General features: G+C 41.0%; 1 protein-coding gene across 1 annotated transcript in view; it reads left to right on the top strand.

The window, feature by feature from the left end:
- RAB3B (RAB3B, member RAS oncogene family) overlaps positions 1 to 13974 on the top strand; it is a 70765-nt gene that overhangs the window by 46432 nt on the left and 10359 nt on the right. Inside the window, exons 3-4 of the mRNA XM_079110358.1 lie at positions 2877 to 2995; positions 6496 to 6620. Coding sequence (XP_078966484.1) covers positions 2877 to 2995; positions 6496 to 6620 — 244 coding nt within the window. The remainder of the gene's footprint in view (positions 1 to 2876; positions 2996 to 6495; positions 6621 to 13974) is intronic.

The raw sequence follows: 13974 nt of genomic DNA, 5'->3' as shown, positions 1-13974 counted from the left end.
AGTACAGATTCTACCTTGTAGCCTTTTAGTGTCCCTGAAGGCTTTCAGTACCTCACGTTTATTGAGGAGACCAATATTAACAGCACCCAATGCAAACAGTATACCACCTTAAACCAAATGGCTCCTCTTAAGGCATTTAAAGTTTTGTCACAATAAACAGAAATGAAGTGTTCAATTATTGTCTATAATATAAACAGAAAATTTGCTAAAAGGGCTTATCATTTCAAATGATGGACAATGAGGGAACAGAAGTAGTGTAAGATGTGATGTTTATAAGGGAGAAGGAGAGAAGATAGAGGTAAAAATTTATAGCAAGAGCCAGGGAGGAATTAATAGAAGTTGGCTGTTAGCATGAGAGAAGTGAGAAAGAGAATCCAGGGAGACAGATAAGTGAAAGAAATAAATATATACAGATTTTTTTAAGTAAAAAATGCAACAAAACTATAATATACTATTCACACATTCCATTCCTCAATAAATTGATGCATGAAAAATATTTGAATTCAAAGATGGTAGAGGTGTGAGAGAGAAAGCAAAAAAAAAAAAAAAAAAGAAAAAGGAAATCTTAGTGGAAAATTGAATGATTCCTTCCATTGGCTTTCAAAAATGTTCTCAGTTTCCCATCTCCCCCATAGGAGGTGTTGTCTGAAGTTTGATGTTAGCTCCAGTCCAGTGGGTACCAGATCAGTTGGGTGGGTGAGCCCATAGCAAGATGCCCTCACACTCTTTTTCAGTCTTCCTACTGTTGTAGCCAGACCCTTCTGTCCCTGTGCACTTCAGGATTTACTGAGCTAGAAAGAGGCCAGGTTTCTCCAGTTTCTCCAACCTGTGCTTCCCCCAGGGAATTGCCCCTAGTCTCTGGCTTTCCACAGGCTTGCCAGATCCAGCTGCAATCTGGTGGACCTGGGCTTCAGTTTCCCCAGGCCCTATCTTTCTGCAGCGCCCAGATCTCAATGCCCTTTCAACTTGCCAAGAGACCACCAGGGATGCGCTCACACAAAGGAGCGACCCTGCAAAGAGGCAGCCGGATGGCAGCCACTACATGGAGCAGAAAGACCTCAGGTGCAACCAGACCTACAGGTACCCCCAATGTATCTCCAGGCTGTGGCCTGTGTCCACAGACCTAGATGGTGGCTCCTCCAGGTGGCAGCAATGGTGGCTGTAAGCCTGCAGGCTCTGGCTGGTGTCCCAAGATGGCTGCAGCTGCATGTAACCAAACCTGTGGGTACTGTCACAATGGACTTCCAGGCAACAGCGGGCAGCAGTTGGTCTGCTGGCCAATGGGGAGTGGACGTCTGGTGGTGGGCTATGGGCAGGCAAGAGGCGGGTAAATGGGCAAAATGGCGGATGACAGGCTGTAGTCAGTGAGCGATCTGCCCTCAGAAGGCAAGCAATATGCTGGTGGATGGTGGTTGATCAAGGTGGAGGAATGGGGGTAAAAAGCAGGGGATCATGATCAAAGACAACTGATTTGCAGAGAAACAGTATTTCCTCTGCTTGAATCCTGAGTTACACAGCAACCAGGAATGCAACCTCCCCCTAGTCCACCATCTTGGATCTTCCATTTTTATATCACACAATGTATGATTATGGCAAGGCAATATATTACAATGGATGTAGAAGTCAGATAGACTTGATTTGTATCTTGGTTCTGACATGTATTGGGCAGTCTCTCTGAATTGGGTTCCTCATCTTTCAGATGAGTGTAACAACACATATTCTACTCAGTTTTTCTTAAATTTCTGGATACGGGGGCAAAGTATGTACAAATAATGGTACGTTGTACTTATTACTGTGATCATTACTTATTTTTATTATCATTATAGATGGTATTCATTAAATGCCTTTGGATAAATCATTAGACTTGAAATCAGAAATCCTGGATTCAAGGCCTCATTTTTGTCACCAGTAATTCTTGTCTGTTATTCAGAGATAATCTCTATTAACCTTTTGATGTGCTTTTTTAGTTTTTATCTCTGCATATAAATTTGTAGTACATCATATATATAAGCATTGCCCATGCCATTAAGTATTTTTATATTCATTTACATAAAAATTCTTGTATTTTAACCATTGTCCTCTTGTTGCATATATAAATTGGTGAAAAATAAAGCTATAACAAACATTTTTGTGCATAAATATTTACCTGATTTTCTACTCATGTAGGAAAAAATGTAGAAAACATATTTCTAGGGCTAAGGGTATGAGCATTTTTAATGCTCTTGAAACTTCCAAATTGCTTTCCAAAAAGATCTAACAAAAGCTCTGCTCACACAAACAAGTTTGTACATCTCACTGTATCCTCATCTATAATGAGAATTATTATTAAGAATGAGATTAAAGCCTTTGGGGCTGGGGTTGTGGCTCAGTTGTAGAGCATTTGTCTTACACGTGGGTTCGATCCTCACACCACATAAAATAAATAAATAAAATAAAGGTATTGTGTCCATTTAAAAAAAGATTAAAGCTTTTAACACAATAATATTCACATATGTTTCCTTTTATAAGATATTTGTAGTTCTTGTCCATTTTTATTGGGATTTTAATTATTTTCTTATTAATTTCTATGAGGTTTTTAAAATGTATCTTTTTTAGTTGTAGGTGGACACAGTACCTTGATTTTATTTTTATGTGGTGGCTGAGAATTGAACCTACCTAGTGCCTCATGTGTTCTAGGTGAGCACTCTACCACTGAGCCACAACCCCAGCCCTCTATGAGGTTTTAAAAATCATTTTATTCTAGTTACAAGCACAATACATAATAAACACTCCTTAAACGTGCCTTAGATTACTAGTTAATTGTCTTGAGGGACTTTTTAGGAACCAAAGCAAGCAAACTTTCTAGGGAGCTGACTTTTTCTTTTTTTCCCTTCTAGGACACAGCTGGACAGGAGCGGTACCGGACCATCACCACAGCCTATTACCGTGGGGCCATGGGCTTCATTCTGATGTATGACATAACCAATGAAGAGTCCTTCAATGCTGTCCAGGACTGGTACAAAACTCATTCATTCATTCATTCATTCATTCATTCATTCATTCATTTGGCAAACTGTTCATGAAAACCTAACGTGCACTAGGCTTTATGCTGTGTGTTAGGGAAACCCAGATGACTCAGACATGGCTCCTGCTCTCAAGGAGTTCTCAGATGAGAGAAGTCAGAGCAGGAAGCAGGCTACAAGAATATTATGTGACAGGTACAGTGATGGATTGAGACATCAGGGCTGTGGGCACCCAGGGGAGGGCTGTCCAACTCAATTTAGAGAGTCAGAGAAAGTTTCTTGAGGTTGATGACATATAAGGTGCATTTTGTAAAGTGAAGGAGTTAGCTTCAGGGACGAATAGATAAGAATTTTCAGAGAAAGAATATAGATGTGCAAAGATGAGAAGGTTGGTGAGAGGTAAAGAAGGGCACAGATCATGAAAGGTATTGTGTGTTAGGGTTTGAATTTTATCTCATAGGCAATGACATTTGAATTGAAAATCAACAAAATTCAGATTTATGTTTCAGGAAGATTATTCTGGCTATAGGGGAGAGTGAATCCACATGGCACTTCGCTATCCCTGGGCTAGGTTTGGAGCCTGACAGCAAATCCAGTCCAAGTTCGTAAAGGTTCATTTTGCCCCAGAGGTACAATCTCTGAGTAAATAATGTCTTTTTTCTTGGGGCATTACTTACATGGAGAAAGGAGGATGAGGGACTGGATATGTGACAGGGAGGGGCCAATTCCCAGTGCCTTTGATCAAAGAAGGATCGGAGAAGGTGAAGTGTCTGTGCCATGGCTGTTCTCCAGAATCAGAGAAGCTGGGTGAGCCAGGTACCCAACAAGAGTACTGGCAGTACCAAGCCTATCTCCTGTTCTTGTTTGCCCACAGCTGCTATATTAGTTTTCTGTTGTTGTAGCAAAATAACTGCGGTTGGATACTTTATAAAGAAAAGATGTTTATTTAGCTCACAGTTTTGGAGGTTGAAAATTCATACAGTGTGCCACTGGCTTTGGCAAGGGTCCTCCTGGCTCTATCATATCATGACAGATGACATCAAGGCAGGAACATAAGCAAGAGGGAGAGATTACATGGTAAGAAGGGAAGCCAGAGAGAGATGGGGGAGGGCCTGGTCTTGCTCCTTTATAACAACCTTCTCACAAAGAACTAATCAGAGTCCCTCAAGAATTATATCCATTCCTTCAGAGGGTAGTACCCTCAATGATCTAATTATTTCCTACTAAGCCCCCCCTATTAAAGGTCCACCAATTCTTAACATTACCACCCTGGAAGCCAGTCTTCTAATGCATGAACTCTTTGGGAACAAACTACACCTAAACCATAGCAGCTGGCCCCTTGAAGACTTCTCTCTTCCCAAGGAGCAGTTGTCATGACTATGTGAAGCCTTGTTGGCTACTTGGAGCCTTGAACTGAGTGTGATCTTGCAGGCTGCCTGCTCCACTCCTCTGTTGTGACCAACATTCCAAGATGCCGTGTAATTCCTGGGAACCTGTGTTCGCTTTCTTCCTCTCAGTCATCTTCTTCTTTTCCCTTTCTTCCCTTTCCTTTTTAACAACTCCTTCCCTCTACTGTCCTTCTTTCTCCTTTTCTTCTTCTCCCTTCCTCTTCTATTTATTCTCTTCAGTTACAATTTTTCTCCTCTTCCCCATTCCTTCCTCTTTATTTTTTCTCTCTCACCACACCTCCCACAGACTGATTAGCTCTTTAAGTGTCTGCACTGTTCATTCCCTGTAAGCTTTGACCTCTTTCCTCCCCTCCATCAGTCTCTGTTCATTCTGCCTCAGGAACACAGTGACTTTAACACCTGGTGACGACTTCTCCAAGAATAACCTGAGCTTGTTGCTAATCTGGGAGCTGAGAGGATGGGGTGGGAGGAGGGAGGAAGATAAAAGGAAGAGTAGCATGGAGAGATAGGAGAGTTGACTTCAGGTACCTGCCTTGAGTCTGATGACTCCTAGATCCTAGTCCCCCTCTGCCATCAAAGCCCCAGTGCCCAAATAAGGCCTGAATCTTTGTGGACCTACAACAAATGGTGGTTGAGTGAGTTCCATCCTTAAAGGGGATGGCTCCTCATCATAGATGAGAAGGTTGTTGATGGGACCTGTTTTAGGAGCAGGTTCAATAATAGGTGTAGGTTGCAGTTAGGGTTCAAGTATTGAGTCTCAGTGTCAGGATATGATTCAGGATTAACCCCCTGCTGATCCATTTGCTCACCAGACATTCACCAACACCTTCTCTGCTCTGTTCTCTGTGCTGGCATCCCAAAGATGAATAGAATTATTCCTGCCCTAAGGAAGAGACAGATAAATTTAACCAAGTATAAGAGGTGCCCTGGTGAAGGTACAGGGGACCAAAGGTGGAAGCAATCATTTTCACCTGCTGAGGTGGTTGGGACAGAAACTCATCCATCCCCCACAAAAAGATATGTCTATAATTTTAGGATCTTACTTTATTCTCTTTGCTAAAATTTTGTTTCTAATTTTAGAAATAATGCATGTTTACTTTCAAAAACTTAAGTACAAACATTTGACACATATTTTAATTTTTTTCATAATCATCCTATATGAAGGAAACCACTGTTAACGTTTGGGTTTCTACAAATAATCATGATCTTAGGCCTCAGTGAAGATTTATGACTCAGAGGAGGAGGCTAGCTAGCTCTAGGAAAAGCTTAGAAGGCTCCCTCTAAGGCACTTTGAGATCAGCGCTGGGCTTTGGAGTAGGGATTCCTACTGTAGGAAATGGCACAGCAATAGGAGTGAGGTTTGTGAGGCAGGATGAGGTACAGTGAGCCTGCAGAGACCAGACAAGAATAGTTTTGAACTGAAGAACCTGGACTTGACCATAGCTAGTCTGGGAACAGAAAAGGCTTTTAAGAAAGGACACACTGTAGTCAGATACACATTATCTGACTACAAAAGTGAGCTCTCTGCCCAGTGAGAAGGTTGATCAAATATTAGAGAACTCCAAAGAGGTAGGTGAGGTTTGCAGCCAATACTTGGGGGTCAGCATCTGTGACAGTCAGCATGGTCAGGTATGTGTGTGTGTGTCCTCAGCTAAATTAATTGGCAGTAACTCGCTAGTTTTGTGGAAGGGAAACTGCTTCTCAGACTTTTAGATTCTCTTTCCAACCTAGGAGGATGTGTGTCTTAGACAGTTTGAGCTGTTATAACAAGAATATCAGTAGCTTACATGACAAATATTTATTTCTCACAGTTCTGAAGACTAAGAAGTCTGAGATCAAGGTACCAGTAGATCCAGTGTCTAGAGATAGCCTCCTTCTGATTGTATCTTTACCTGGCCAAGAGAGAGTACACACAGTCTCTTCTTGTGAGGATGGTAATCCCATTTATTGGGGGCTCTGCCCTCATGACATAATTACCTCCCAGAGACTCCACCTCTTAAACCATTACATGGAGGTTTAGGTTCAACTTGTGAATTTGAGGGACACAAACTTTCCATCTATAGCATATTTCTCTCTCTTTTTAGGGCTACTCAGATCAAGACCTACTCCTGGGACAATGCACAGGTTATTCTGGTGGGGAACAAATGTGACATGGAAGAAGAGAGAGTTGTTCCCACTGAGAAGGGCCGGCTCCTTGCAGAGCAGCTTGGTATGTGCAAGATGCATGTGTGTATGTGTGCATATATGTATGAATATATATGTGTTTCATAAATATATCTTATAAGAATAAGGTATGTTATGGGGCACAACTTAAGAACAGACCGATCATCACTGAGAAGTCCAAATTTGAGAGTCTTAATTAAGTTGGCCAGCTGACTGTCTCACACAATGCCCCAAAAAATGGCTATTGGGAGAACAGCCCCAAGCACAGGTTGTAGGGGTTCTTATACCAAAAATCACATTAATCAAAGTGTCTGTTGCTATGATTCAAAATTACACATTAACATCATGAGATCTTCGAGGAGGGGGAAGTGGGTCAAAATGACCCTTACCTAGTACAAACTAAAGAATGGTTACTAACATCCACACAATCACTGTTCACATGGTATATTGTTTAGGAGCAATAGGAATCAAAAGAGAGCAATTTTTCTTTACACAGGAATTATCATTCTGTATTGTTAAACATGTCACACTAAGTAACTGATGAAGGGCACGGAGGCGGGGTGTTCCCATGGGAGAAGCTTATTTCCTACATAACATGGAGTCTCAGAGCAAAATGGAGTCTGTTTAGTCACTTCCCTTAGAGTCTGTCCTATAACATTCTCATGGAGTCAGATCTGTCAGCCCATCACAGATATATATATAGCACTTGAAAGAGCTGGGCCAAAATATTGCTTTTGAACTTCCTAGAGAACATTGCAAAGAGGGAAACTTAATCTGTTATATTAAGTGTCCTTAATATAAAAACGAACCTATTACTCCAGAGAAGCATTGCTCTTCATTAGTAACTACAAAGAAGACTCTGTATACTGAATGTGACTGTGTCCTTGATATTGCACATCCTTCCAACAGCACTGAACATCACAGATTGTTTCTTAACGTTTCTCTCAATGTAAACTGATAGTTCTCACCAAAATACAATTCACAACAAAAGTAACCGTACATAGAGGCAGAACTATGTGGTTTGTGAATGCAGCTCAGTGATAGTTTCGCCAAGATTGGAGCATTTTGTTCCTATACTCCACTGACTCCTAGGTACCCAGGCATGTTTCAGTGACCACACAGTAGAACCCATATCTACCTTTGCCTAAAAGAGCAGTTTTTATTTTGTGTTATTGTAAATATTGGAATTCAGTGAAAGATGGCCTTAGAGAAAGAGTTCCATGTCTGTAGAATACATGAAAATTTTCTCTAGGGGAAAAGATGGACAGTTGGACTTTTAGCCGGTCTCCCTATGTATTTGTCACACCCTAAATGTTGTAAGTATTAAGGAGTAGAGAACATAAAGTTATATTCTCTGACAGTTTCTGAAGTACAGATATTTGGGCTTTTAGGTCAGTAAACACTATGGTATAAAATGTGAATTATGTGTTATATATTTGTATTATGTGTATTAGAAGAGAGAGGAGATGGAGAGGAGGAGGGGGAGGGAGGGAGAGGGAGAGAGAGAGAGTCATGTTATGTGTCCTATTCTTCTAGGACACCCTTTCTCCCCATCCTTGTTCTCCAAAGTGGACTGGAATAGAAATTAGCAAACTGTAAGGGCTTAATAAATGGGGTGGTTGGGTCATCTTGGGTTTTGCTGTTCCTAGTCTATCACAAAGGTTCTCAGGTTCCAGAAAGTGCCTCCTCTTGGTTCACAGAACAGTAAGCATGTGGTAAAGGTCACACTTGGATAACTTCAGTTTATCCCATTATATCTTCAATCCAAAGTCCCCTGAGATACTGCCAGCACACAGGAATGCAGATAGAAAGTGAGCTAATTCTTAGTGCAGAATTTAAGGAGGTACTTGAAGAAGGCCTTAATGAATTGCTTAGATTTGGGCAGAGCAAGGTTACCCATCCCTGTTCTAAACAACTTCCTGAACTTTCCTCTATTGCTTACCAGAATTTGCCTATTTACATATTTCTCTTTCTTCCTAGACCTTAAGAACAGGAAATATGTCTGATTTGTTTCATTATCTCAAGCATCCAGCACAGGGTAGATAATTATTCATATGTTTCACTTATTTGTTGAAAAATGTTTATTGAACACATACTCTGTATCAGGTTCTGCCCTGGCACTCAGGATATAACGGTGAACAAAACAATTGTAATTCTTACCATCATGGAACTAGTGGGGAAAGGGACATCAAACAAATAATTAAATAAATAAACATAGAAGCATGTTAAGAATTGTAAATGGGTGAATTGTGTGGTATGTCCATTATATCTCAAAAAAGATGTTGGTTGTGGAAAGTTCTGCTTGTTAGGACTCTTGTTATTGCAAGTGATAAAATTCCAAATCAAACTAGTTTTCTAAAAAAAATAGAACTTATCAGCTCATGCAACTAGGAAGTCCACTAGACCCAGGACTCAATCGCACTTTGTTTCTCGGCTTGACATATCCCCTCGACTTCCTTCTATAACCAGAGTAAGAAGGATGAAAGTTGTGGGGGTGGGGTGAGAGAAGAATGGAGGAACTTTAGATTACATAGAGGGAAATGAGAGGGAGGAGCAGGTGGGAGTATGAAAAATGGTGGAATGAGACAGACATCATTACCCTATGCACATGTATGATTACATGAATGATATGAATCTGCATTGTGCACAACCATAGAAACAAAAAGATGTACCCCATTTGTGTACAATGAATCAAAATGCACTCTGTAAAAATAAAATAAAATAAAATAAAAAAGAATGAAAGTGGCTCTACATTCATATCTCCCCCACTGCTATAAAAAGAAACCTTTTCTCTCTTGACCACCATATATCATTCTCAGGAAAAACTATGATTGATCATCAGTAAGTCACATGTTCATCCCACTGACTGGAGTGGCAAGTATTGTGACATAATCATTTAAAGGGTGGTTCGCAGAAGGAAGGATTTGGTGAGCAGGTAAAAATAACCTAAGTCCATCACATGTGCTGAGAAGAAAGTGAAAGAGAAACCTAATTTTAGGCTGGAAAACTAAGGTCTTCCTGAGAAAGTAACCCTTAAATTGAGAAGGTAAGGATAAGGAAGAGTTGGCTAGGCAAAGAGTGAGAATCAAGGGAGAACAGTCTGAATAATGTGGGCTAGAGCTTGAAGTATTCATGAAATTGAGAAAAGGCCAGGTCTCAAACTAAAGAATTCAGGGGAAGTAGTATGAGATAGGACAGAGAGACAGGCAGGGTTGGATCATGCCAAGTCTTGTTGATTGTGTTAAAGAATTTTGCAAGGATGTGATCAGATTTAGGAACAGTGAGGGAGAATGCTCAGCCTTCCTCATCCTCACCTCATTCCCTATCCATGTGCTTACTATTCCGGGTATTCAGTTTTAGTGGTCTGCTGTATGAGATTCTCTGACTTATGGAATTCCTCCTTCCTTTCTTTTGGCTTTTTTCAGTTCACTCAGCAGCCCTTCTATATTCTCCAACTTCCTAGATCCTGGGTGAACTCTTAGAGATGTTGAGGCAGGGGCATCTTTGGGAGGGCAAAGTAGTTTCAGGGCCTCCTATTACAGGAAGCAGAACATTGAAGGGTCTCTGACTCCATGTGTTTGGAGATGACTCGGGCCAGAGTCCAGGGAGGCTAGCGAAAAAGAAAATGTGCTTCTGCCTACAAGGAAAAGAGAAAGTGTTTAAAATGTGGTTTTGAAATGCATACCAGCTTAGTGTAGTGAGAAAGTGCCCCCAGACTAGGAGTTAGGAGATTTTTGCTTCTGACCTTGAACATCTTGCTTCCTCTCTCTGGTTCTCAGTTTGTCCGTTTGAAAAACAAGGGGTTTGGATTAATTGAATGAGTAGGTCTATTTAGATCTATTCAACTTTAATTTCATTTTGATTTACACAATTTCCCTACTTATTACTCACCCCACAGAACCTCTTTATTTTGCCTTGCTTATTTTAGGTGTTCATTAAATATTTTGGGAGTTGAGATGAACTCTAGAAACCTTGTATCACTGAGCCTACTTGAAGAGGAACAAAGACCCAGTAGGCATGGATAATAACTAACAGTGATATAAATCACAATGTGCTTTCATAGCAATTTTCTTGTGCCCTTCATTCTTACGCCCAGCTCGTTATGTGGCATTATCATCAGTTATAGTAGTGCAGTGTCTGTACCTGTACAGTTGCAGGTTACCAGCAGTGCAGTAGTCACTGGTTTTACTGATGAAGAAACTGAGTACAGACCTCTCATGTTTCTTGCACACACTGAACACACATGCTACACCCCATGTCTATTTTTGAACTTTAACATTCATGTTTCTTGCACACACTGAACACACATGCTACACCCCATGTCTATTTTTGAACTTTAACATAATGTAACTTTTTTATGCTGTATTAGTAGTAGATGGCAGTCTCAGTACTCAAACTCAGCCTATAGACTCAAATCTTAATGTTGTTATTGTGTCATCCAATAGTGTTTCCCACAAAGCCTGACATGGTTTTTATTTAAATTTTCATCATCAGTCACAATATTAGTGATATTTCTTTAGAGTATGGTGTGGTAACAAACAACAAGGTGAACTTACATGAAAAGGGTCTACTTCTCACTCACATTATGTGTCAGTTGTGACTCCATTCCTCATGTTTCATTACTCTGGGATCAAATCCAGAATGGTAAACTACGCACTTCTGTTGGGACTTGGGTCACATCACTTTTGCCCATATCCATTGGTCAAAGCAAGTCATATCATCCACCTAATGTTGATAGAGTGGAAGATAATATTCCTCCCACAAGGAGGCACAACAAGCCAACTGACAATAGGCAGAGATGTAAAATCTCTTGTAGGTTGGACAGTGCATAACCTGCCAGTCACTGAATGCATGATGGATCTTGGGGCCACAGAGGTGAATGGGTTCCCCGCCCTTAAGAAATTTATTGACCAGGGAAACAAAAATCTTTTTTATTTTAATCTTTTTGTAATTATAGATAGACAGCATGCTTTTATTTTTTTATTTTTATGTGGTGCTAAGGATTGAACCCAGTGCCTTACACATGCTAGGGAGGCGCTCTGTCACTGAGCTACAGTCCCAGTCCCAGAAACAAAATCTTAAAGAGAAAATTTCAATATTCTTTGAGTAGATACCTGTGCCAGTCCTTAAACTGTTTGTTATCATTCCTTCTCCCGTTCTGTCTCTCTCCTGAAACCCTCTCCCAACTCTTATTTTGGGGACACTTTTCCCACTACACTATGCTAGTATACATGTGTTTCAAAACCACATTTTAAACACTCTCTTTTCCTTGTAGGCAGAAACATGCTTCCCTTTTACTAGCCACCCTGGGCTCTGACCAGAGTCATCCCCAAACAGATCCAGGATAGGGATGAGAAGCCCCTTTCTGAAGGGCACATGGATGCAGAAACTGTAAAGTATTATGCTTCCTGGAATTGGAGTTCCTGAAACTACTTTGTCCTCCTCAACACAAGCCCTGTAGGCTGTGCTTCCTACTCCTATGGACTGTGGCTTCTGGTTGAGTTTAGCTAAGGGGTAGGTAATTGGTCTTGGGGTAAAAGGGGGAACATGGACCTTCCCTCTCTTGCTGCCTTGGATGGCTACTTCAGCAGTGACTCTTACTCCATTGGTTCCAACTTTCTTTACCTCCAATAATACTACTTTTCCCACTGATAATCTCTGGGTTTCCTCTATTCTGTTCATCTTCTCAGTTCTTCCATCACCTATATAACCAATGCCCTCTGGATTAAATGCTAATCCAGATGCCATTTCCTTGGTTGAAATCTGACTGAAACAATGTGCAGAGTGCTTTGGGGTGCTTACAGGACAGAGGTACATTATATGCACATATTGAACCAAAGATGAAGCTGCAGAAGTATACAGAGGCCAGGCCATGCAGGGTTGCTGTGATATGGATGTAGTTTGAAGGTCTTCCAAGCATCCATTGTGATGGAAGAGTTTTTCCCCAGGGTGACAAAATTGGGAAGTAGTGGAAACTTTAAGAGGTGGAGCCAGGTGGAAGATCAGATCATTGGTGGTGTGCTCTTGGAAGGAAGTTCTCAGGATACTCTTGAGTTCTCTTGAGAGGGTTGTCATAAAAGTAGCAAGCCCGGCCCCACCCAGCTCTCACTCTTCCTGGCTCAAGATATAATTTTCTTGCTCCCACACACTTTCCCATCACTGTTATTGGTCATAAGATGATGCAGCTAACAGGTAGCCCTCACCATAAAGCCTCCTGAACTGTGAACCAAATGAACATCTTTTCTTCATAAGTAACATGTCAAATATTTTGCTATAGTGATGAAAAACTAACTAATGGGACTCGAGTTTTGAGCCAGTGAGACTGACTGATATGAAATTAATCAAACCTCTTTCAGTTCCAAAGATGCAAATCCAAGTCAAAATAACTCAAGTTATAACACAGGGCATAGCTGAAGCAAAGTGGAAAAGGGCAGTGGACATTAAATGGTCAGGAAATTAATAGACCAAGCTATTGGACAGATTGTTCACATGAAATTCAAAGTACCTGAGAATAAGAGTAAGCCTGGGGTAGAAAGGAAGTAAGTCCCTTGCCAAAATTGTCAGTGATAAGAGGATTGTGAGTTGAAGGTTGACAAAGATGGAGATGAGGAGGTGTCAGAGTAGGATGGAGAAAGGATTTGAACACAATAATAGCAGAGACATGTTCTGGAGCAGTGTTGGGATGAGGAGAGGTGAGTTTAGCTAGTTGCAAATTTTTGAATAAAATCTGAGGTCAGGTTCAGAAGAAGGCAATGTGCACACAATCTGTGGATCTATAACAACTGCCTTTGGCCAGGAAAGGTAGACATTTTACTCATTTGGGGGCAGGGAAGCATCTCAGAATGAGTTAAGAATTGGGCAGAATTTGAGACAGCAGAAATCCCATTGTTCTGAAGTCAATTAGAGGAAGGAAAGGAATGAGGGTAAGGAATGGCTAATCTGCTTAATTGGTTGTCAACTTCTAGCCTCACTAGATAGAATCTTTCTTAATGAACCTGAGGAAAAGGTTACCACCTGGGCCTACTGGTGAAGGGCCTTCCAGGAGTCTGACAGTAATTGGGTGGGGGTGCATTGGGAGTTATTCTGCTAAGTAAAAGAGATCCCTGACCTGACTAGACCCTTGAGCTGATAACTTCAATTAGAGTTCTCAGTACTTGGGGTACTTTTGAGATGTCCGTGAAGTCATCTCCTTGGCGTGATGTATGAGCTCTTCATCCCTCACCATTTTGGGTTTTCTGCTGTAATGATAATAAACTACTCGTCTCCTTCGAGCATGTATCAATGCTGTGTTTTTGCCCACTTATCTATGCTCATGCTGTTTCCCCTGCCTGGTGTGCTACACGTGTATGTGCTCATGTGAATATTCGTCTTAATCTAGCTGATAACTCGATTTCTTGGAG

Source organism: Sciurus vulgaris, assembly GCF_902686455.1.
Source record: "Sciurus vulgaris genome assembly, chromosome: 1".
NCBI classification, from domain to species: Eukaryota; Metazoa; Chordata; class Mammalia; order Rodentia; family Sciuridae; genus Sciurus; species Sciurus vulgaris.
This window is presented reverse-complemented; position numbering and strand designations above follow the sequence as displayed.